The sequence below is a fragment of the Panthera onca genome, chromosome D2 (assembly GCF_046562875.1).
Source record: "Panthera onca isolate mPanOnc1 chromosome D2, mPanOnc1 haplotype 2, whole genome shotgun sequence".
Lineage (NCBI taxonomy): Eukaryota > Metazoa > Chordata > Mammalia > Carnivora > Felidae > Panthera > Panthera onca.
In genome coordinates this window covers 65,419,074-65,445,125 of record NC_138349.1, presented here as the reverse complement: position 1 = coordinate 65,445,125, position 26,052 = coordinate 65,419,074, and the positions used below count along the sequence as shown (strand labels likewise).

Sequence of the window (26,052 nt, the reverse complement as noted above, 5' to 3'; positions counted from 1 at the left end):
GATCTTGACTAAATTACCTGAGCTGCTGCTGCACCTATTATTGACCAGAAAAAGCTAGAATGTTTGATTTACCCACTGATAACACAGCATTATAGATAGGGAAGGAAGATCAAGGCTTGCACTGTGTGACTGGAGTAGTCCCAAGAAAAATGATCCCTGACCGCAATCATTCTTCCCCCATACCTGTCCCCCAAATCTGTCTTACTAACTAAATTTGTACCACAAATGCTATTCATCTGGGTTTTGTAAACTGAATTTTGGGAAGGGGTAACACAGTAAGCAGCTGTCAATCATATACATCCAACCTCAAATTAATCCTTTGGCTTTTTTTTGGAGACAACTAGCATGATGAAGAAACGAGAGTTTTGGTTTGTGTGAAGAATTAGGAATATATTTTAAACACAGATGAACTGAGGTTAGCAGATACCTTGTGCACAGAATAAAAGGCAATGGGGGGTGGGGAGATGGAAACACAGAAATGGTGGGAGGGTTCCAAAAGCTATTCAACTGTTGGACACTTCCCAGGCCCCACCAACACACTAAGGGCAGGCACTGAGAACACATGCCTGAAAACAGCGCAAGGTTTTGAGACAACAGAGAAACCCTACAGCAGTGATTTTTGAAGGCAGTAAGGGGATCACCAGCACTGACACGACTGAGATCGTTTTCGATACAGATTCCCAGGCCCTGGCCCATACCACGCCCCGCCCCCCCTCAACTGCCCAGTCAGAATCTCTACTGGTGAGACGTAGGAATCTGCATTTTATAACAAGTACTTCAGGTAATTCCTACAATGCTGAAGTTTGAGGACCACTGCTCTAGAAGGTTTTAGCACCTGTCCTTGAAGGACTCAAGTAGTCACTTTGAAGCCTCTCTGCACACATACCTAATACAGCGCTTCTCAAGGAGATAATTGAGTGCAGTAACTTTATCCCTTTATTAAACAGATGTTACTATTTGAAAATGCTAACTACCTTGAGAGATGCAAAAACCAGATAAATATTCTGCCTTCCAGGACTTTACATTCTCAACTTAATTATGTCATCATTAAATTGGGTCACTAAGAAGAGGGCATAAAGGATGTCATAAAAAAATTCAAAGTTATTCTTTACCAATAGGTGAATTTGCTGCAAGTCCAAATCAACACATTTCTGAGAGCTTTGACTTTAAGTTAAGGCAAAGAGAAAGGGGGTGAGGAAGGAAGGGAGCTGAGAGCAGACACGAGGTGAGGGGACAGAGTGTACATATCAGTACTGAGCCCTCATTCTAATCTACGTCCTAGCAGAATGAGAACTATGTTACAGGGAACCCCCTCCCAAGGGGAGTGCATTTTTCTTTCCATATTATCAACCATGGTGCTGCCAAAGGAGAACACACTTCACAGAAGGGGCAGCACTTCACAGTGAAGAGTAGTCCTTTCCAAGAGGACACGTTCCAGAACTTGTTCTAGATACTGGAGAAGATCTGAATTCAACCAAAATAATAAACAGAAAATACTTATATCTAATACTTTTGACAGTAGAAAAGTCTTAGCCCACGTGGCAAAGCTTTCTGAGGCCTAGGGGATGAGCTGACAGTAACCACAGTGCCAGAGCTCTGCCACAGTTGAGGTGATCACAGTCATAATCACAACTTCCAGACCACAAGATGCAAGTGTTTACCTTAATAACAGCATGGCTCATAGCAAAGAGGAGCCAGTAAGAACTCCCTAAATTCATAACAGGATTTGAAAAGCAGAGAGTTCATATAGAAGATAATACACAGCTCCAGATTTACACAGATCTGAGTCATGTTCTAGGAGTATGACGTTAGGCCTCAGTTTCTTCATCTGTGAAATGGAATAATAATACCACACACTAAACAAGTGTTATGAAGATTACATGAAATATCTATAAAAAATGTTTGGCAGAATACTTGGCACTAAAGAAGGCTCTCTGGTTAACTAATCTAACTACAACCTTTTGGTTCATCATATATATTTGCTAGAAATTACATATGCATGTTTAAGTATGTAGCCTTAAGTCTGTAACTTTATACATTTGAAAGTTTGTATCCATTTTTACTCATGTAGAAAGACAAGCAGCAGACAGGTTGATTGTGCTTCTGTTGATATGTTCTCTTTAAACTTATTAAATTTAGTTTTTATCATTAGAGGACTCTGGCACACAAAGAGCAAATTTTTGAATAAATAACTATCACTACTCAAAAAAAAACCCCAATAAACTGATGGAGTCCAAGTTATAAATACAGATCTGACAGAATTCACTACGAAGGTTTTAATGAAGGGAACAGCCATTAGTTACCATCAATAGTAAAACAGCAGTGATGACATTCTTTGATCATTTCCTACATATAAGAACTAGGAAAGCACTTAAGTAGACTGTCTCACTAAATCCTCATAACAATTTTTAAGACCAAGGTCTATTTTCACCATTTTACAGATCAACAAAATGGGGCTTCTCAGAAATTCGTGTAAATTTTCTAGAATCACATGTGTAAGAACAATTTCGGTCCACCCAGTGTGAGCCTGGAGCCTGTGTTCTTGACCAGAAAGCTATACTGCTTAAAATCCAGAACTGGACTTCTGCATCTCCAAATCCAAGTTCATTCCATGTACTATGGAGCCTGGATAGGTACTATCACTATAATTCAGCCTATTAGAAACCAGAGTCAAAATCCCATTAGATTTCACATTCTCCTTTTAAAGTCTCCCCACTTTTACAATGAGAGGAGGCCTTCACAAGCTGTTTCCCAAGTGTTCATATTTCCAGATGAGATGCCCATCCACAGTGAAAACATTCTTCAGATGGTACCCTCTGGAACTATCATTTGGCTGGGTGACAATGACTCTTCTATTATCCTTTCCAGCTAATGGGATACCTTAACTCCATTCCATTACACTTTTTTTTAAAGGTTCATAAAGAATGATCCTGAAAGTGAGAATTTCATGTGTTATGACTAAAAGATGATGAATTAAAATATCAAAATATAAGGGGCAACAAAATGGATCTACCAGGGTTTGTAAGCAAACCAAACATCCATCATCATGTTTTCTTGTGATCTCTTTTACTCCTAAGTGATATGTATTAGATGTTTACCCAAAACCTGAATGCATTTAATATAGCAATGGTAGGAAAAACCTTGATGGGCTAAGATCCTAGTGGCAGGTCTGTGTAACTAGGATCTCTCTAGCATGAGGATATCTGCTCATAACAGGGCAGTGTGTGGGCTGCAGCTTCCATCTGGCTGGTCATTTACAATTTATGACAAATATGAGGAATGCAGCTTTCTTTATGCATTTAGAGGCATTAAGTGTCCACTTTTCTTCCAGTATTTCCTGCATCAATTAATTGAAGTTGACTTCTCATTCCAAAGGATTTAATTACCATAAAGACTTAATGAGCAGGAAAAGGAAAATAAAGAAATTTCTTTTAAATATTACAGTGAGATAAAGAACAAATTGATGGTTACCAGAGGGGAGGTGGGTGGGGGGATAGGAAAACAGGTGATGGGGGTTAAGCAGTACATCTGTTGTGATGAGCACCGGGTGATGTAGGAATTGTTGAATCACTATAGTGTGCACCAGAAACTAACATTGTATGTTAACTATACTGGAATTAAAATTTAAAAAAAATTACAGTAAGAGCTCTATTTGAAGAATGGAATGAAGTTTGTTACTAAACAAATGTGGTTGAGATACTGAGAGGATCTATATAAACCTCATCTATGAGGTATTCTTATTGAAAATGTTAAAACTGAATATAGTCAACCGTTCAGATCCAACTTCCGGTTTACAAGTATTGGGAATGTAGGAACAAATTACAGGACACCACCAACAGGAAACGAGAAAAACGCAAAATGCAGAATATTCCAGAGGATGTTTGACCATGTTTCATCAAATCAATGGCAAGAAAAAGTAAGAGAAAGGAGGAGAGGAAATTGTTCTGAATTTTAAGAACCTTGAGTGATACAACCAAATGCAACAAGTGGAAACTTCTCTGAACCTGGATTCAAAGAAACCAGCTACAGAAAGTCATTTTTGAGCCATATGAGAAATTTGAACATAGACGAGGTATTAGAGGGTGTAAAGAAATTATTATCGATTTTCCAGGTGTGATGATAGTGTAGCTAAATGTAAGCAAATGTCCCTTTTCCTTGACATGCATGTTGAAGTATTTAGGAGCAAATGGCATGTCTAAGATTTGCTTTAAAATAGGTCAAACCCTCCAAAAACAGTATAGTAACTACAGAAAAATCTTGATAATTGGTAAATCTGTGATGATGATATTAGCATGACTCTCTTTTTGTGTATAATGAAATTTCATAGTGAAAACTTTTATTTAAAGAGAATCTAGAATGGTAGACGTATAAAACTATTGTGCAAAGTATTTTACATCAACATGAATTATAAAACACATAATTGTTGAAAATTTTAAGATGAAAGAAAGATATGTAAAATTATGCTTCTGAAAGAACTCATATTTTACTCAAATTCATTTATATCATTTGATAAGTTTGTTAAACACTAATCTCTTATTTTGCCCACCAAGATCTATTTTCCTTTAGTTTGTCTTTAATATTTTAATACATGAGGGCTAATTATTGTCCAAAGTATTAGCTATTCTTCTTAGAACATTAGAAGGGAAATGCAACTAAAAGTTATTGTCACAATTATGAATTAAACTTTATATTTATTAACATTTCCAAACTTAATGGTAGCCATTTGCTATGCCATATGTATGGTTACTTAGGAAGCAAAGTCTGTCACAGTCAGAGGTAGGGTCCAGAGGTACAGCAAATGTCCTATTTATCCCACAACTCCAACTAACCTACAATCTTCCAGTTTCTTTTAGATGCCAAGATTTAGTATTTACAGCAGAATACTCTGGGAGGAGTTAGGATTTTACGGACAAAAAATTTTCTTTCTGTTTAACAAAAACTCAACTTTGTGTTTTCCAACCTCAATTCAAAATATAATTCCAAACAGATTAGGTGACCTATCTCGGTTTACACAGTGAAAAGGTGACAATCACTTGGGATAGGTTCAAACTTGTCCAGTCAGCCCTCAAAAACAACCTGCTTCTACAGCTACCTGGGTCAAGTTTCTTCTTCCAGTTAAGTAACTATTCATATTCATAGTAAAGCCTAAAATCCATTCCACAGAGGAGCACAAAAGAGCCTAAACGAAACTGATTTTTAGTGTTTACATTTGAAAACATGAAATGCTGAGGAGAATGCTCACTGACATAGCAAAATTTCAAAAATATTTTTTCTTTCCCGTTCAGTGGCATTATTTTAATGATAAAGGAAGTCACTGTCCTGCTATAAAGACCACCAAAATGATTCAGCTCCTACAAGGAGAGCAGCTTGGTCACCATCAGCACCACTTAAAGGACTGTGCAACACATCACAAAAATCAGTCAAGTAAATTTCAGAGGGCTCTAGAAAGCTCCCCCAAGACTAACAACTGCGGCAATTTCTGAACTTCTATTAAAGAGAAACATGACTGGGGAATTGCTAGGACAGAAGATGATATAGTATAAACCATATACTCCAGACAAATACAATTTACTGATATTTTAAAAGTTATCTTCAAGTTTCTTGGAAGGCTCTAAAGAACCTCTGATTTCCCCAAAGGCCAAAGGCTCTGGATTTCTGTAGCTCAGTAACTCAGGAATGACTTTGCTTCTAATAAGAATGGAAAACTTGTCACAGAATACCCTAGTAAAATCTACGATACTAGGAACCGATGATATGATATATATTGGGTCCAAGCATAATGTTGATTGAGATTGATTTCTGATGAATAAACTATTAATAAAATTTACAACATACAAGATGAACATACAAGATGATACCTTCAGAGGTCTGAGGTTCATGACCAATTCTCTCAAGGCCTCATTGTGAAAGTTCTGTTTTTATGTCCTATTTTTTTCAAGGATATTTCTCATTAGTAGTAAAACAAGTTATGTTGTAAATGGTAATATTGTATTTACTTATAAATCAGAGCTCTTTTGATTGTGATCTGTGAAAGATAACATTTTGTTCAGAAAATAACCCCCATTATAAAAGATTTATTCACACATCCATGTAACATTTAGAAATTTGCTGTTTGAAAGTGTCAGATGTACAAAACTTGGTGCTTTCAGGGGGGATTCATTTCTACTAAAGTAAAACCCAAAGAGTAATGTCACAGCAGCATAACAGTTAAGAATTAAAGGAATCATCTTGAAATAACCATCATCTAAACGTACCGTTTCTTCTAAGAAAAGAGTCAGTCAGCATTTGCAGTACTTTTAACATTGAGCCTCTCTAGAGTAAAATTTCTAAAGGTAATGATAATATTTCTTTTCCTTTATCTCAGCTATAAGAAGAAACCAACACATTCATATATTTTCTAAGTATGTCAAGCTGAAAACATACTTATGTGTATTTCAAAAGAAAGCTTGTATGCAATATCTGTTCTCTAATAAAAAGAACAACAACCCACCAAGAATTTATATTTAAATAAGTTCTGTGGTCTAATTTTAATCAGAGTGAAAAAACAATTCTCAACCAAAAGAAATGGCCAGCTAGTGAACTGAACTCCAAATTTCAAAAAACACAGAAGTGTCACTACATTTTTAACTCTTAGAAATTAACAATGGAAATATTTAAAGGATATAACAGTCCTAGAATACTAAAAAGCTACGTAATACTTCAAAAGTCTTTAATGACAATATATCTTTTCAGTAGTGAATCGAATAGAAACCCATATTCCTATTTAGATTTAAATACCTTTAGATTCCTTTCTAAGCATAGATCTGATATTTGAGTGTCTACCTAGTAAATAGTTTTCAAATCTTTAAAAAGAAAACTCTAATTATACTTCTGTAATTTAGAACTCTGAATTTAAAAAAATCTAATAATATTCTAGTCCTCAGGCAACTATTAATTTAGTGTTTTACTCTGGCTGGGACCCTAGACCCTTCTCTATCAGCCCAGAGTTTCTTTTTTTTGAGCTCTACAGACCATCTAGTGACAATTGTAACATCACTGTCATATCATGATACTTAAACTTTCATTCCAAACTGGCCATATGTGAAATACAATGTATAGTGATACAGATTCATTTAAAACACCAAACGTTTTGGCCTTTTTAAGTTGTCCACCAGAAAGCACATCCAATAGGACTGCAAAGTAAATCTCATTTTCCATTCTTTTAGCTGTGCCAACTAGAGATGCTTATTAGAGCAACACCACCACTTTTGCTAGGGCAGGGAAAGGAAGTGGGTGCCCAGCTTGCATCATGAGGTGTAGTTAAAATGAACAAACACTTACCATCTCTCTCAGAACATACACTCCAATAGTATCCAAGTACCTGTATCTCAATGTTTTTTTTTAACTGCCTCGTTGAGCTGTAGTCCATAAATTGATAGCACGAGGAAGAGCCAGACAGGAAGCATAATGAGCAATGCCCAATGCCATGTTCACTTACCTACAAAAGGAAGAGCAAAGGTTTAAAACAGTCTAATCATGAAGGCACAATTCTCTCCCCACATGTCTACTAATTAGCTCTGACTTAAAGCAGATTATGTGATAAAGAAAAAGACAAATATAACCTTGAGGTCTTTAATAACATCATTTGAAAACAGAGGGTTCCTTCTCCCATGGGCAAACTATGACTTCTTTAACAGGTACAAGTTAATTGGATACAGAAGTGGAGTCAGTATTTTCTTTATGATGAGGTGATAAAACGATTCTTCCACAGTGCAATGAAGAAAAAATATGGCAATAAAACAGTAAGAGAAATAGAAATCTCTTAAGATCTTGAGGGTATTTCCCCAAGCAGGGTCTAATGATCATTACTAGATCAGCTGCAGCTCTCTCTTTATAGGATAAAATGTGCTAGTTATTGCTGGGATTTTGCCAATGATCTCCTAGGCAACTGACAGCTTAAAAAGCCATAAATAGAGCAGCAAACACCATCATTTTGCCCTTATCTACTTCGGGGTGCACATTCGCAGAGGTATGTTTTAGCATGAGCACTCCTCTTGTGTCAAAGTATAGGACAGGGAACTAGGAAAAAAATGAAGAACCTAAAAAAATGAACTATATATATCCAAAGCCATAGCAGTTAACAGTTGAGCTACTCTCATGTGCCAAGTCCCAAAGCATTTTACATGCGCAAATTCATTTTGTTTTTAAAACAAGACTTGAGGCAAGAACTAATGTTATTCTCATTTTCTGTCAATCAAGAAGTTAAGAAACAGGAAATTCAGAAACTTGCTCAAAGCCACATGGCCAGGAGTGACAAAGCTAGAATAAAGAATTGTATTTTTTATTATCATCAACTCAGATTTCACGGATTCCTGAGTCAAGACATCAAGTTCTTTCCCTCATGGGATTCATTTTGACATGTTACTGAAAGACTGAGGAAGTCTATAATTGTGCACGTCAAAAAACATCAAAATGACAATATGGTTTTACAGCTGTTTTCTGTAAGACAAAGAACATCACTCCCTTAGAATAAACTATTAACAATACAAGCTTGATAGAAACAAAGTGCTTCAATGGATCAAAGTTTGCAAGTATCAAATGATTATCTGTCCTTGGACTGATTCTATAAAACTGTCCTCACAAAAGATCCTTTAGGGATTATTCATAGAATTGATACATATATTATATACCATTTAATAGAACATGTAACAGGACCTTTTTTAGTCAAAGGTATCTTATCTCCTTTCAAAGCACATGGAAACCATGTGCTTTTTCCACTGCAATAACTTATTCCTCTATTCTGGGAACCCTTTTTTTGAAACTATATTCAGACATAGGAATTCTATGAGACAATGGTCCCATTACTTTAAGGTAACATTTTATTTTTGGCTAAAAACCATATTACTTGATGGGAATACTCCTTTACTTAGTATAAAATAACATTTTAAAAACTCAAATCCACTCTTCAATTATATTTCTACTCATTAAAGTTATCACATAGATAAACAGGCAGGTAGGCAGATAGACGATAGTTAGATATAGCTGTACACATATATCTATATATCAAGGTAAATTATCTCTTGAACATGCATACTACTTCCTAGAGTGAAGACTTTGAAGGCAAAATATTTCTTTGAATGTTCTGGAGTGCATGTGGTTTTATCTTCCACTAACGTCCTTCTCATTGAGGCCAATCGTAGAAAGGACCTAATTCAATTAATAGTCATTGATTAGCTAACATGTGCCAAGTACAAGGCTAAGCATTTTTGCATATCAGCTGGATTTACCTTAGTAAGAATCCTCTTAAGAAAAGAATGATTCCTATTTACAGATAAGGAAACAGAAATGTAGCATGAAAGGCGAAAAGTTAACATGGCTACTCACTGGGATTCCAGCCCAGGTGTCCAGACCATAAGATATTCGCTGGATCACCTGCCTCTAGCTATATGACTGACCATCTTCTCTTTATAGGGATAATGTGAGATATGGATTTACCAAGTGCAAATATTTTTTATTAAAAGGGAAAAAAAAAAAACATTCATCGGGCTTAGCCAGCTTCTTACGATTTGTATTTTAGTTCTCAGTCTTACACACATTGACGGTTCTGGATACCATGTGAATGCTCTGGAGAGAAATGACACATGTATGCTCACAAGCCCATTTTAATTCAAATAGAAATGATCAAAATGGTCCCAACTGTATCTTGTCTCTTTTCTTCCTTAAATTTGTTAGAAAGAGAATGCTTTACAAGTGTTTGGGATGGGCATTTTGTTACGATGGCTCTAACTTTTGTTACTGAAGAATTAGGGAATCTGCCAGGAAAAGGAGTCAGAGGACTAGGCACTAGAAGCAGCAGCTCCCAAAGTTGTTTTTTTTTTTTATTAATTCCCCAAGATTAAAGGTAATTTTTGGGGTGGAAGAATAGCACTAATACACCTGTGCTTCTTTGTATGAAAAAAGTTCCATTCCAGAATTACATAATAAAAGATATTAGCAGATAAAAATGAATGTTTAGTGCATCGTATAGAGATGTTCTTTAATACAGGAGTTGGTTTATGCAAATAGCTATTCATGTGTCTCAGAACATTATTTTCAAAGCATTTGCAGATGACTACATGTGGCTTCAGCTCATTATGTACATTCAGAAGTCCTCAACACTGCAGAATACTGAAATGATAAACCCAGGTTCCCCCAGTACCAGACTGCTCCCCTGCTTTTTACCTCCCACTTCCCCTACCTTTCACACAACCATCAGCAGGACAGTGGTGAAGAACATTTTTTTTAACAGCAGGAGACTATGCAAGTTGAGTAGTGTACAGAATATTTGCTGTTCTAAACAATGATTCAAAGTTTCCTGGTAGGAACAGAATTTCTGAGATATTTAAAGATCTTGACCCTCAATGCAAATAAATCTGAGGCACAGACCCACTGAGTCAAGACTGAAATAGCCATCTTGGAATTATCCATGTTCTGGAAACATTAGCAGCAGACCACAGAGCATAGCGTGCCCAACTTCACTATTGGTGATACCCAGGGAAATCACCCTTCATGGGCAAAGACACAAGTTACTCGTTTCAGAGAACTGTCATCTTTGCCATCAATTAAAATAAATACAATATGCAGACATCAGTCTGAGTCTTCTCCTGTGTAGAAAAAGGTCATCTTCTTCTCCCCAGAGATAGAGAAGTAAATAAAGACAAAAAACAGAAAACGAGACTTGAATAGGGTTGTGTTGCATCAGCCATCTCAGTGCAGGGATTGAAAACCAAAACTCAATCATATCTTGAGCACTTTTTGCCCCCTACATCAAGAAATGCCATAGTCCTTGGAATGCTTTTTTTTTTAACTAAAGAATAAAAAATTCTGAAAGGAAATATACATCCAATTAGTGAAAAAATCCTACCGGTTTTAAATGTTAAAGTTACCACCAAGTGGGAAAGTGTCATGATGTATATGCCAGGGGTTATTTTCACACTGAGGAAATAGCAAAAAGATCTTTCCACAGGAGAAAGGAAAATTCTTAAGCAAAATCAATTATTCATTGCAACTCAAGGAAAATGATTTTGCTGCTGGCCTAGGATGCTATCAATAATTTCCTAGCTTTAAACATTCTTAGTCTCCTAATTTAATGCAAGGAGGATTCTTTCAAAGATTTCTAACACTCTGGAAAAACAGTTCTTTATGGAATTAAGTTTTATATAACAATATTACTAAATAACTACAGTTTTGATGCAGACCGAGAAAGATGAGGCTTAAGAAAACTCTTATCTGGATTTCATATATATGTTAATGACCAAGTAGGGTTAGGTACCATAGGCACAGCTGGGAAATAGCAGTCATGGCAGGCTGTATCAGGGGGTTAGTGGTGGGGGAGAGGGGGACCTGGGCAATTCACCTGAGGTATACTAAAAATATAAACAATACAGAGGAACAATTATTTCTTTAATTTAAATAATTCATACTTGCTACTTTTCATTGAAAACCTGCACTGAGGAATTTTCTAATCATGAATTTTAATGTTAAACACAATAGCTGCATCTCAGTTCATGGCATGAGGACTAACACATCAGACAAAGAAATTGCTGGAGAACAGCTTGTTTACCTATTTCCAGTCTCTAAAACAACATTTGATCCACAGGGTGTGTTCAATAAGTGAACTAAGACCCATATAGGTGTGAGGTGCTATGGTGGGCACAAAGATTGTCAGATGTGGCTATTTCTCTCAATACCTTAAAAAATAGTTGGTGGGAGGGGCAGTGCTGGTTGGCTCAGCAGTCAAGCATGCCACTCTTGATCTCAGGGTCATAAGTTTGAGTTTACTTAATTAAAAAACTATTTGGGGATCTTAAAACATAAAAAGCCAACTACCAGTCAGGATTCTATTTTGTAAGTGGTTAACTATTTGTTTGGATGAGAAGTGTTATCATCTTTGAGTGTTCAGACAAGGAAGAGACCAGAGACCATACTCCATTGGCAGAAGGAGATTGGGAGGTTTCTTTGAGAAAGTAAAATGCAAAGGAGGTAAAAATTGAAGGGGACAAATCTTTGGATGCTAAAGGATGTTTGGCTACAATAAGAATTTGTGTTGAGAAGGGGTGGAGAAGGTTGAAAATGAAAAATGGGTACGAATGTTAACGTAAAATGGCTTCAAACTGGTAACATACCAGCTACCCCCTAAATAGGCTTTCCTGTTTGCCTTCTACATATTATGAAAAATTAGAAACTCTATCTATATAATATTTTTAAAGTAGTGCACAGCATTCACGGAAGGGGAAATAATTGTCTTTTAACAGATAATCTTATGTATAGCACCAACTCAAGTATTAGTAAGAAACAAGTAGTTATTATAGAATTAAAATAGCCTTAAAAAGTGAATCTAGACAAGTCAGCAGGTTGATATAATAAAAATCCACCCCCCCCAAAAAATACTAATAAAAAATGATATTCAAAATTTAATTAGCTGTAGGGTTCAGGCATAAAGCAAACAAAATGGCCCTCTGACCCATCAGAGTATGGCCTGGGTTTCACCTGGTTGATTATCAGCTCCCAGTTCTAGCACTGCTGATCCTTATCGCTCTATTCTTATTTCAGAGAACATCTGCATCTGAAGAGAGCATCTCCTCCTGGAGAGGTAGGTCTAGGCAGCCATTTGGTATTAAATGCTCCAAAAACCCACCCAGAGTTGATTGGAACCAAGACGGATACCTGATCAATGCTAGCCCAACTTGAGCTAAAAAAATGCTGAGACCAAGTCAGTCTGCCATTGGAGGAAGTCTGTCAGTAGAGGAAGCTAAATGGGGCAGTGTGGAAGTGAGTGAGAAGAAAAGTCTGCCTGTCAAATAAATAAATTAATAATAATAATAATGATAATAGTAATAATAATAATACAACCATGAAGCAGATGAACAGAGGAAAGTCGAGATGGAAAGCATAGAACTCAGACAAAAAGAAGAAACAATATAGCTGCCTGATGGTTTTTCTCTATTCCTCAGGGTAATAGCGCTTTCTTGCGGTTCAGTTCTCCAGTATCCATTCCTTTAGTGCTTTAAAAATAAGTTCCTCCCTATCTGAGCTTTTTGAGTGGGTTTCTCCTCCTTGAAGTCCAAAATGAACAGAAAACACAAAGCAAATTGAGGTCCTCTCTACTCTCCCTATCTATCAACCTTACTCTGTGACTGTTCTTCTTTGAGATCACCCATAAAAAAACTCTCCAAAAAAAGAAAATAGAGCTACCAGAGGATGAAGTATGTAAGTAGTCTAGCAGTCTAAGTTGCTTATAACTATGTCAACATAACTGAACCAAAAATTTACTAAAAACATAGCAAATAAATGAAAGGTGCATCAAATGGCTACTTCCCCTAGATATTTCATATAAAATGTCAAAATTGACTGTAAAGAATTATATGCTTGATTGAGGATGCTAAATGGATCTTTAAATAGGCTCTAAAATAACAACACTGCTGAGGTGCCTCAGTGGCTCAGTTGGTTAAGCATCCAACTTCGGCTCAGGTCATGATCTCACAGTTCATGGGTTCAAGCTCCATATGAGGCTCTGTGCTGACAGCTCAGAGCCTGGAGCCTGCTTCAGATTCTGTGTCTCCCTCTCTCTCTGCCCCTCTCCCACTTACACTCTGTCTCTCTCAAAAATAAACATAAAAATATTTTTAAAAAACACTGCTAAATTTTTTTAAAAGAAAAAAAGACTTCTCTCATTAAATAAATGTAAGTATGATAAGCTTCAAGCTAAACAGGTTTAATAATAAATGAGAATACTAGACCAGTAATATTTATTATTCAAAACATTCTGACCAGGAACCTACAACAGGTAACATATTATATGCCAGACATTCTGGGGTGATACAGATATGAACATTTCCAGAAAACAGCTGACATCATAGGCCAAACAAGGGCAAAAATGATTAAATCAACTTATCAACCACTTTCCAGTTTTCTTATTACTCAGGGAATAAAGTGCAACTGCAGGAAGCATTGGCCATAAATGCTCCCCAGTGGTTCCAGCCTTCACACATTAAACAGGGTCTAGTCTGGGCTGGCTGGAAATGAAAGTGCAATTAAGATTTTACAAGAAAGCAATATATCCACAAAGAGGATCATCAGCCTTACATAGGGCCTTTCCTCACCCACTAGAAGGGCAGAAGTAATTTTTCAAAATAAATGAGTTAATAAATAAATGAGAAAACACTCAGAATAATGCTTAATTAGTTCATTAATAGAGTATTTGATATACTGATAAATCATTATTAAAATATCAGTGCCTTGGATTTGCATGAGGCTGTGTGTATCCAGGGGTTAACAACCAGCAGGGTGTTTCACAACCACCACTGTCCCTTAACAATGCCAAGTTCTACTTTCAAAGGAGATGGCTACAGGATTTATGGCTACAGCAACAGGACTGGAGAAATTCTTCTTTCCTCCTGTTCAGTGTTGCTTAGAGTTAGAAGTCAAAGCAACCAAACAGAAAACTAGAAGCAAACTAACTGTCAAACACTGAAAGATAATAATGTGTCGTTAATTGGGACCCACAATGTGCCAGGCACTGTGCTTGTGCTGGATAAACACTTGTGAATAAAGTCAATATATCCTAGGGGCGCCTGGGTGGCTCAGTCAGTAGAGCGTCCGACTTCGGCTCAGGTCATGATCTCACGGTTTGTGAGTTCAAGTGCCATGTCAGGCTCTGTGATGACAGCTCAGAGCCTGGTCCTGCTTCGGATTCTGTCTCTCTCTCTCTCTCTCTCTCTCTCTCTCTCTGCCCCTTCCCAGCTTGTGCTCTCTCTTTCTCAAATTAAAACAAAAATTTTTTTAAGTCAATATATCCTCTGCCTTCAGGGAGCTTGCAACCTAAATGGGAAAGATCGAGAACATCGAGCAAAGAAGCCAACATACGTGCCAGTCCGTACTGACTGTGGTCAGAGCTCAGAGTGAGGCTCACTAGGGCAGGGATAATGTAATCAACAGGGTACCAGAATGGAGATTAATGGGGAATTTGGGAGCAACTAAGGGAGCCAAGGAGGAGGTGAAATGTGCAAGGTCACCTTAATCCCAACAGTCAAAGGACTGAATTCCACAACACTGAACAAGACACACTTCCCGTAAGAGTGTAGAGACCACTGGTTTATCTTAAGTCAAATGTTTGCAAGGGTGGCTCTGGAAAAGAAAACATATCAAGCACCTTTTGTCAAAAGAGGAGGAGAAGCTACTTCTATCACAGTTTTGTACGAATGAGGGGACAGATAGGGAGAGCGAGGACCTGTTCTAGTAATCCCAGGTCATCTTCACAATCCTACCAGTTTCACAAATGAGGAACCTGAGGGTCAGAGTGGATCAGACAACTTGCCCAAGAGTACACACCACTGGTGGATGCAAAGCCCAGGGACGCTCTATTCCAACGGTCTCTCCGTGGACTACATTTTCCCCAAGGTCTGCAATTATTGCAGAGGTATAAGAATAGCATTATTCCCCTCTCGTTTTTAGGAAAGAAAAATTCTTGCCTGATGATGAATTTCAGTGACAGCTAAATGGACGTGTTTGGTGTGTCGGTGCTGGGTGGCAGGGAGCAGAGATGGTGAGAAAAGATTTGGCAAAGCAAGAACCAGCACATTATTCTATCTATAGGAATACACTGCGACAGTCTTTCAAACCATTAGGCACTCAACTAATCAAACTTTGCAGTGACAAGTCCAGACAGGAGATACTGAATGTTCTGCTGGCACTGAGCTATGGAGCAGCAGGGGGCATCACAGGACTGGGGTCCACGGAACTGGTATCAGGCCCTGCATTTGTCTCTGGGGAAGGAAACCCCGTGTCGGGAATACATGCAGGGAAAAAGGCAGCCAGCTTTCACACACACACTTGGTACCATTTGAATTTTGTGCCACGTGTATTGCCTACACCAAAAGCTTACCTCAATTTTTAAAAAGAGAAAACAAAAGAAATAACTGTGACTGGGGCCCTGGACAAGTCATTACCTTTTTAAGACTTTGTTTTCTCTTATACAACTTGTGCCTCGGGATTGTTGGGATCACACAGAGTCTTACATTTGAAAGTACTCTGTAAGCTGTAAAATATATACCAATACATAACATGGTTTTGAACAAGAAATGAAGAGAGGTGCATTCTGTGTAAGCCAACAATGAAGAGGACTGGCAAGGTTACACAGGGAGCAACCACTGGAGATTTCCTCTTCAGCGTGCAGCAGAGGCTACTGGTTAAGAGCAAGGCTTAAGAGCCAGAGAACCACCACATCAGCTAGCTGTGTAACCTCAACCTAGTTGCTCAACCTCTCTGAGCCGCCGTTCCCATCTCGGCATAATAAGAATAATATTATGTCTCAGGGAAGTCATGATACCTAAGTGCCACGATTCATTTGCTCAGCCAAGTCCTAGAACACAGTAAAATGTGATCAATGTTTGCTATTAATAAGAGTAGCCGAAATACCTTAACACCACACCACCCTAGAGGTCAGCTGAGTCGAACTTAAGTCTAAAGCCTGGGACAAGAAAGAAATCATGGAAGAACTTACCTCACTCTTGCCAGAAGTTTCTGGTATGGTCAGCAAATAACTTATGTAAAATTCACTTACTTTTCTAACTGCAAATAACATGGTGCATACCAACAAATGTCATAAGGGAAAACTAGCAAGTTCCTATTCCCTAGAAAATGACACACACAGTATGACTCGTAAAAGGCTATATACCATTGCTGTTCCAGACTCCATCCCAGCCATAGACCCTCTGGTTACCACTGCAAACTGGGTTCTTTAAACACCTAGGAATAGGCTCTCAGCCAGTTTTCACACACTTCCTCCACTATTAGAATCACCTGGGCGCTTGTTAGAACTCCAGATTCCCCTCCCCACCACAGAATCCCTGGATCTGAACCTCCAGGGGAGAGGCCTGAGAATGTGTGCCCCAAAGGAGGCTTACAATCGGCCATGCCTGGTTGGGATATGCTGCACACAGTGGCCTAGCTGACTGCTAGAGACCAGTCATGATTTGATTTCCACTTTCCCCTTCCTTCTTTCCAAACCCCAGTCTCATTGCGTGTGAAACCATTCTCTTCAGCTTCCTAGATAAACGCACACACTAATTAACCTTAACAACAGGAAGACTATTTTCACCTGAAGGCTACCAATGGCTTGACTACAAATTTGTTGATTGGAAACAGCTTTTAATTACCCGAGTCAACATGCAAATCTGGCTTACAATGCCTGTAGGCATTTTGATAATTCACAACTGATCCAAAAGGATAAAAGGACCCAGCCCCAGTTTTGCTGGGAAGCATTGGATGGCTTTCCCATCTCGTCACTGGCTCACTTCCCAGCCTCTCTTGTACCCAGTTCCCTCCTGCCTCAGGGATGGGAAATTCAATTTCTTCCTCATAAAAACCTTTCCTGTAGATGCTAGAGAATTCAGTAAGAGAATCTTGCCTTTGCCTCCCTCCTTGCTCTAGCCATAAGGAGAATAAGGAAAAGCAAGGTTATAATATCCAAGGAGCTAAGAGGTGCCCTTGGCCCAGACCCAATGTCCTGGATGAGACATTAAGTCATGACAAACTCTACTAAAGAGGCTGACAAAGTTACTTGTGTGTCTGGGGGCACTTTTTTTGCAATACTAGATGAAGTCTATCCAGATATTCACTAAAAAATTCCCGGGGTGTCACATATTTAAGGCTCCAGGAGGGTGCTATAGGAAATGCAACCCATGTTCACACAAAGTGCCTGCACTGCAGAAGCTTACATAGTCCAACCATGGCTGAACAATTAATAAAAGGAAAGGATAAATGGAAATTTGTTACAGATATTTGGAGGAGGGAGAAATCATTTCCTACTAGCTGAACTGCAAAACATCTTGGAGAAATTTATTTCACTCTGGCCCCTCATTTTACCAATAGGAAAGGTGTCTAAGTTCTGATGTCTCTAACTGGATTCTCAGAGAGCCTAAGACTTGACAATTAGCTAATAAGAACAAGTCTGGGCATTCATCCTAGTTATTCCAACTCTACATAAGCCAACAAATGTATATGCAACACCTACCATGTGTTAGGCACTCGGATACAGGGTAAAAAGGATCGAATCACTGCCTTCAAAGAGCTTATATTCTCGTGTTGATTTTATTATACCTCACCACAGTCAGAACAAAGGCAAAGAATCGTAACAATAAAATGGGGAAATATGGGGCATCTGGGTGGCTCAATCGGTTGAGCATTTGACTCTTGATTTTGGCTCAGGTCGTGATCTCACAGTTCGTTAGATGGAGTCCCACATAGGGCTCTGTGCTGACACCACAGAGCCTGCTTGGAATTTTTTCTCTCCCTCTCTCTCTCAAAACAAATGAACATTTTAAAAAAGGATTCTCTCCTCCTCTAAACCTAAGAAACAAACAAACAAAAAAACTGGATGCCATCAAAGTCCCAGGCGTGTGTTCAGGATTAGGATGATGAGTTAAAGGGGCAACCGGTTATGAGATTGTGGAAATTTCTTGGTCATGAAGTGATAAGCTATTACATTCTGATTGCGGGCCTCCATTTCAGCAATGTTAGCCTGAGCACACTCACAATATCAGAGAACTCAATGGAAAATAGTGAGCCTAAGTTTTAAGCTCAGGTCTATTGATTTCAAATCCCATGCTCATTCAGACCTACACAGGGATAAAAAGAAATTATGAAATTAAGAGGCATTTCAAAGGAGTAAAACCAAGTTGAAAAAATTTTCAACCAAGACATCTTTAAAGAAACCTGCCCAGTTTGTATGCAATTTTCAGTATACTAACAATCTCTTAATATTTTTTCCTCTGATTTTTTTGTCCATTTTTTCTGCCTTGCCATCACAGGCTTTTCCATTTTTTGTGTTACTCCCTGAGTACTTACAGCGTTTCTGCCCACTGCTGCCACTTAAATCATAATGACTGACAAGCAGAAAACATCTCCTTCTCAACACTTGTAAAATATGACCCCTGTGCAAAGGGGGAAATTAAAAACAGTTTTAGATATTAATAGACCAATTACACATAGAATGACATGTTCCAAATTCTCTGAATTTGTACCTAACACAAAAGTTCTGGTCATTTTTCCATTTTGCAATTTTGTCTTCCTTTTTTTTTTTTGAAATTTGATTCACAGCCCAGCTAACCACTGTGTCAGGAGCACTATGCTTCAGCAGCAAACCAGCCACTATTTTCTATAAACTCCATTATTTCAAAATTAAAAGTAGTGATAGCCCTTTGGTGAGTACAACCAAGTTTCATCTATTTGGAGCAGTATAAATCATGCCTGTGAATAATCATGGCCTTATTTTCTTCAAGTATCCACTGTAAGAGGATTATTTTGTTTCTCAGGGACTTCCAGTATGTTTACATCTCCTGAGTCTAAATGAATCTGCCTCATGAGTTAAGTCACTCATTTTAATGTATATCATTTTAATTTTTTTTAATGTTTATTTACTTCTGAGAGAGAGAGAGAGACAGAGACAGAGCGCAAGCAGGGAAGGGGCAGAGAGAGAGGGAGACGCAAAATCCAAAGCAGGCTCCAGGCTGTCAGCACAGAGCCTGACGCGGGGCTCGAACCCACAAACCATGAGATCATGGCCTGAGCTTAAGTTGAACGTTTAACCGACTGAGCCACCCAGGCGCCCCTCTCAGTATATCATTTTAAGAATGAATTATAGCCTACAGCAAATAACTTTTTAAAATATCTCATCCAGAGACTTCCATCATTTGTGTTATACGTTATGTAATGCAAAAAGCTAGTGTGTCTAATGAGGTTCCTGATTAGAGTAGGCAGGGGGAAAATCATGCTTGTATTAAGTATTTTAGAGTTTAAATAAAGCCTGGAGTTCTGAGCAGAGGTTAAGATCTGAGCACAAAAAACAATTAGTAAATTCATAACAGGTCTGATTAAAATTCATTTGTAATCATGATGAGTTACTTTTGCAAGATCTCATAGTTAAAATTAGAGATTAATGTCAAACGGTGGCTGCATCATTGGAAAATGGTGTGGAATAAAATACCCAAATCATTTCAACATCTTACATTTTAAACAGTTTCTTAGAAGCCATGCAGGGCCTACTCTGGAATCACTTTTTTCCCCTTTGTAATATAATTGATCAAAGCTGTGAGAAGGATTGCCTTTATCTGAAGATGATCCTCCCCAAAAAGTAATTACAAAGCTTTTCCTGAATCACTTCCAAAACATCACCATTTCCTGATTCTTGGTAGCAGATAATGAATGCTAACAAATACCCAACTTGCTTCCAAATGAGAATGTGAGCGAACATAACTTCAGGAATAATTTCAAGTGGGAAAACAAAAACAAAAACAAAAAACCAAACCAAAGGCCAGGTAATGTTGCTACCATCAAGAGGCTAATAGTTTGGCCAAGGAAGTTTTTTTCACTCTGAACACAGTTTGATTAATCAGAGTGGTAAGAAATGTCAGCGCCATGGGGATTTGGGGAATGTGTGCAGTTTTCTGAAAGAAACCACATGGCTAAAAATCAATGCAACTCCTTGCAGCTGAGCCCAGCTGAGGGCCATTGTCCCCACCTCCTTTGCAGAAGTCACTGCCTGCCTCAATCCCCAAGCTCCTTCATTGGGCCAGGTGCTTCCAATTTTATGCTTAGTTTAAATACCCAGGCTGTGGTTGTTTCCTGCTGACACAGGACCACAGAATGGTTCTAACACAAAGAGACTGCTAAGGCTTCCTATCAGGATATATTTTTTTTTTGTAAGCAATGCATGCTTTCTGGCCAGGTTTCTGCCTGCATCATGGGCTCCTTGCTGTCTAGCCTCTTTCCTAAATTCAAACTTTCACTTATCTGCCCTATATTCCACAACTGTTATTTGTTTAAATCTTTGACACTTGACTTCCCATCCTTGACCCAGGTTTTGGATTTTTGCCTCCTGGCTGGCTGTGGCCAGAGCCTCCACTCTAGACTGCTTAGGTCCCAACCCTGTGGTCCAGCGTAACCAGAAGCTCCTAAATACTCATCCAGATCGTCTGGATGATTAGAGGTTCCTAATCCCATCCACTGGCTAAATATTTCCCATCTGTTAAAGGGAGATAATAATGCCCATTTGACATATCCTCATAGGGCTTTGTAAGAATAATAGGAGTTAAAGGATAATCTTCTTAAAGGTTAAAATGATGATTCTTACATGAATATAAAAGAACATGTTTTAAAGATTTTATGGAAGTCATTAAATTAATGAAGGAACCAGCAGGATGTTGCAACCAGGTGGGAGAGCAGACATCTGAGATGCGATCTGGAATGCCGCAATGAATTAACAGACACTAAACCGGCCTCTTCGACCAAGAAGACGGGTGGTGGTGTCGACTGCATCTCCATGAGACGAAAATTATTTGCCTTACTATCAGTTTTCTGCAACCCATGTTAAAGATAATGAAAGACACAGACCTCTAGAGAATTACATGACTTGAAAAGAAGACAGTAGACATCACCCAGTATTCCACTAAAAAGACACCTCATTATTTTTTTTTGCCCATTTCAAAGTTTTTTACAACTTTGCCTGGGGTACACACAAGTACATTTGTGCAAAACAACTGTGTGAATTAAAACATTTATTTACCAGCAGCAATTTGTCAGAGATCTATTTTTTCTAGATAAATGATCTAGTACATGATTTTTTTTAGTGGACTCTTTGTCACCACCATAAGAAAAAGCTGTTGTAGCATTAAATAAGAATGTTTAGGACTTACCAGGTGCTTCACAAATTACAGCCATTTAAATTTTTTTTTAATGCTTATTTATTTTTGAGAGAGAAGGAGACAGAGTGCAGGTGGGGGAGGGGCAGAGAGAGAAGGAGACACAGAATCTGAAGCAGTCTCCAGGCTCTGAGCTGTCAGCACAGAGCCTGATGCAGGACTTGAACTCACAAACCGCGAGATCATGACCTGAGCCAAAGTCAGATGCTCAACCAACTGAGCCACCCAGGCACCCTGTAGCTATTTAAAAACAAATGTATACATCTGTAAACGTGTATAAACCCACACTGGTCTATTCAAAAGGTACAAGGTTTGGGCCAGGTCTTTTCCTGTATTAAATTGGAGGGATGCTATGGAACTCCTATGTCCACAAAGGACTGAAAAGTCCAATTCCTGCTGGCCTCCCCTTTCTTTCTCCCACCCCTACTATTCTGGCTACCTCTAGGTCTACCTAGAGATGGGCATGGTGGTACAACTAAGGGGGGACACACTCCTGATAACAACAATCTCCTAAGCTAACTAAAGTCCTGTCTTCAATAAAAGGCCCTGGGAATTTTAATCAGGCATCCCAGGCAATCTGAATGACCAGGCAGGTTGAAGAAACACTAGATTACGCACCATCCTGGAGCCGAGCGATGAAGAAAGTCCATAAAAGAGTAGGAACCATATTCAGACTTCCAGCTGAAAAAACCCATACGTTTAGCCATGACAAACAAAGAAACAAAACTGAAATTGGAGTCAAGTGAAATTCTATTTGTCTCAAACTCTTATGAGGCACGCTCTCAAGGTTGAAGAGGAGAATCACCCCAAAAGCAATGAGAGTCCACGATCATACAGTTCACATGATGAACTAAACCAGTGAAGTGTGGTGTTTTGCATTGTAGTTGAACACTACAAGCTCAATCAATAAAGTAAACACTGTCCTTTGTCAGTTTTTATTCATTTAAAGCATTGTCATATTCACCAAAACATATAATTTGAATACTTTATTTTCCCTCTAATAATTTCATCCGACATGAATTTCTTTGTAGAAACCCCACCACAAAGGACAATAATGGGAAGTTGTAGGAGGAATTAATTGGTTAAGTCTAAAAACGCAGTTTACATATGTAAACAGAACCTATCCAGTTGAGCAAAAACATCAGAAGATTCTATTACAAATATAAACATCCAACTTGAGAAGAGAATTTTATTATTGTCACTCCCAGAAACCATGTAAAACTTTCAAATCAGATTCCTACCACGAACAACCACAGCTACCCTTCAGCAACTCAGAAAATCCATGCAAATATTGTTTATTGATATAAATGCAAGGTGTACTAGGGAAAATGATTGCACAGTTTCAGTAGTAGCCAAAAGCTAGAAGTTAAAAAAAAAAAAAAAAGAAACAACTTAATACCTTTTTAAAGAAAGATAACATGACATGATGTTAAAAGAACTCAGCATTAAACATCTTTGGAAAGAGATAACAAATACTGAATACATTCTGAAAGCCTACTGCATGCCCTGAGCTGCGGTGCTTACCAAAATTGGAAGCATAGTTTGTCTTTTGTAGTTGCAATCCTTTTTGGATGGAGACCTATTAGATTTTGTTAACAGCCAGAACCAACAAATAGGGATTTTTTTTCCTCCCTTTACTAGGTGTCTTAGTTCTATCTGCATAAACTGAATTTGCACAACCTAACTTCCTGGAGCCCCATGTGCAACAGGGAGAGAACAGAATGCCTACATCATTGGTGTTGTTATAAGGACCAAATGGGATAGTGCATTTTGTAAATGATCAAGCACCTAACAAAGGCTAGTTACTGTCCATTCAATTACTCTACACAGATGTGAAAACTACAACATTATTTGTATAAAAAGGAACTGGGCCAGACTGCCTGAGGCTGGGGTCAAGAAAGACCAGGCCAAACTGGTCAAGCTATTTCAGAGATTGCAAAGAAAAGATGTTTGAATCTCAAACAGCAAAGAGGTAAAACATAATGTGAGCTAGCTCAGGATAGATGGGATTTGTCAGAAGCTCTGACTCTTCATGATAATATTAAAATTTTTTTTAATGTTTATTTATTTTTGAGAGAGACAGAGACAGGATGTGAATGGGTTAGGGGCAGAGAGAGGGAGACACAGAATCCGAAGTAGGCTCCAGGCTCTGAGCTGTCAGCACTGAGCCCGACGCGGGGCTTGAACTCACAAGCTGTGAGATCATGACCTGAGCCGAAGTCGGACACCCAACCGACTGAGCCACCCAGGCACCCCAGTCTTCATGATAATATTAATATACAAGTCAGCCATGAAAACATTTCCCATCCTAATGGTATTTTTCACTTGTAAACCTTTCTTAGTGAAATCATATATACTCATCATTCTACACAGAGTGATAGAAAAACTAGAAGAGCTATCTGAATGAACTCTTAGTTTTTTGACTATACAATTGACTGTTCTCGGAGTACAGTAAAATGAGTACCCTAGAATGATTTCATCGGTGTTGTAGGAACAGCAAAATCAGAAGCAGCTTTAAAGACTGTATTCATCCCAGTGGAGGCAACTATAATATATAACATTTTTCCTGATACTCTGATTCTATACATCAGAGTCCCTTTGACTGTGCATTCCATCAGAGAGACATTCTTTGAATTTTGCAGTGCCTCATAAAACGTCAGTAGTGATTATTCCAGACCACTGTAATAAAACAGCTCTTTGATATAACATGCTTACCCATAAAGAATTTGAAACAATAAAAGGTATTGTTACAGAAATACATCAGAATCTTTCTCAACAGGCTGTTAGGAGACAGATAATCAGCTTTTCCCCAATGCCAAATTAATATTTTCTTCCACAGATTTCCAAAGAAATTATGTCACTGTGGTGGGAAAGGAATGAGGGACCTACGGTTGAGTCTTTAGAAAAAGACTAGTATGAAGAAGAAAACATGTAGATTTGTAGGAGTGTTTGTTATTTGTCATTTTTGCTCTTGCTTTTTAAAAAAAATACATGGTCATGGGAGAAAATGCAACATGGACAATTAATGAGTCTCTTTTCCACACACACTCACGTGTGTACACATATATCTGTATCTTTTTTTCCCACTAAATAGATAGATATTGAAGATCTTGTACACAAAGTGCTAGCTATGCAATTATATTAAAAAAGACGTTGCAGGAAACAAAAGGTATCTAACTTCGAAATCAGTGGCTCTCAGCTCTGACTGAAAGCTAAAATCACCTACAGACCACTTAAAATATACTGTTAGAGACCTACCTCAAATCAGGTATCTGCATTGTTTTAAAAGCTCCCTATGTAAGTCTAATGTCGTTCCATTGCTAATGTGCTAAGATGACAGGCAATCTCTCTAACACGCTTTATAGGATTGAGGCACACCATTTGACTATATGCAGAAGTCTTTTGTTTTCACTAATCCATATTTATCACAGAAAAAGTTAAGAATACAAAGAGAGGGAAAAAAAGAATACAAAGAGAGAGATGGGTTCAGAAACACCCACACCCACATGAGTTCTTAATACCACCCGACAAAACAACAAAGCAAAAATAGCAATATGAGCCTCCCTAAGAACCTTGGGAAAATCAATTTTTTTCAATGGATGATATTAACAGACAAAAATTTCCTCAATTCAAAGCCCTTCTCAATTCAAGAAGAATGTCCTGTGGAATTCATTCAAAAGAGCATGTATTAAGCAGCTACTATGGGCTATGTAAGGAGATAGCTCCTGCACCTCCCAAGGTCACCGTCCAGTGTGGTGGTTTTCAAAGTGTAATTTTACCTACCAAACTCTCTCTTCAAATGCAATTTATTTTTTTTTTAATTTTTTTTTCAACGTTTTTTATTTATTTTTGGGACAGAGAGAGACAGCATGAACGGGGGAGGGACAGAGAGAGAGGGAGACACAGAATCGGAAACAGGCTCCAGGCTCCGAGCCATCAGCTCAGAGCCTGACGCGGGGCTCGAACTCACGGACCGCGAGATCGTGACCTGGCTGAAGTCGGACGCTTAACCGACTGCGCCACCCAGGCGCCCCTCTTCAAATGCAATTTAAATGGAAGCTCAAGATCTAAGTCATTGCTAGGTACAGTTGCTCTGCTTGAGGGGGCAAACAAGATCAGAGCCCAGATTCCTACAGCTGTGCCCTACAAGAAGCAGCCAGTCACCCCAGACATCACAAAGAACCCCCAACTATACCAAAGAGTATCATACAACACACTTTATCCTACTAAATCGATGGCAGTCACATCAAACTCCAGATTAGACTAAAGTCTAGAGCAGTATTCTCCAAGGTGGAGTATATACAAAATGATCCACAGGAACATAAGAAGAAAATAT

General features: G+C 38.3%; 1 protein-coding gene across 4 annotated transcripts in view; it reads right to left on the bottom strand.

Annotated features, from left to right (window-relative positions):
• The window catches only part of ANK3 (ankyrin 3), a 687,918-nt gene that overhangs the window by 450,602 nt on the left and 211,264 nt on the right, over positions 1-26,052 (bottom strand). Inside the window, exon 1 of one of the 4 annotated variants that reach the window (XM_078434278.2) lies at positions 7,321-7,435. The exons of the other annotated variants lie outside the window; for them this stretch is intronic. Coding sequence (XP_078290404.1) covers positions 7,321-7,323 — 3 coding nt within the window. The 5' untranslated portion in view covers positions 7,324-7,435. Of the gene's footprint in view, positions 1-7,320; positions 7,436-26,052 lie in introns of those variants that run through there. 4 annotated transcript variants of the gene reach the window in all.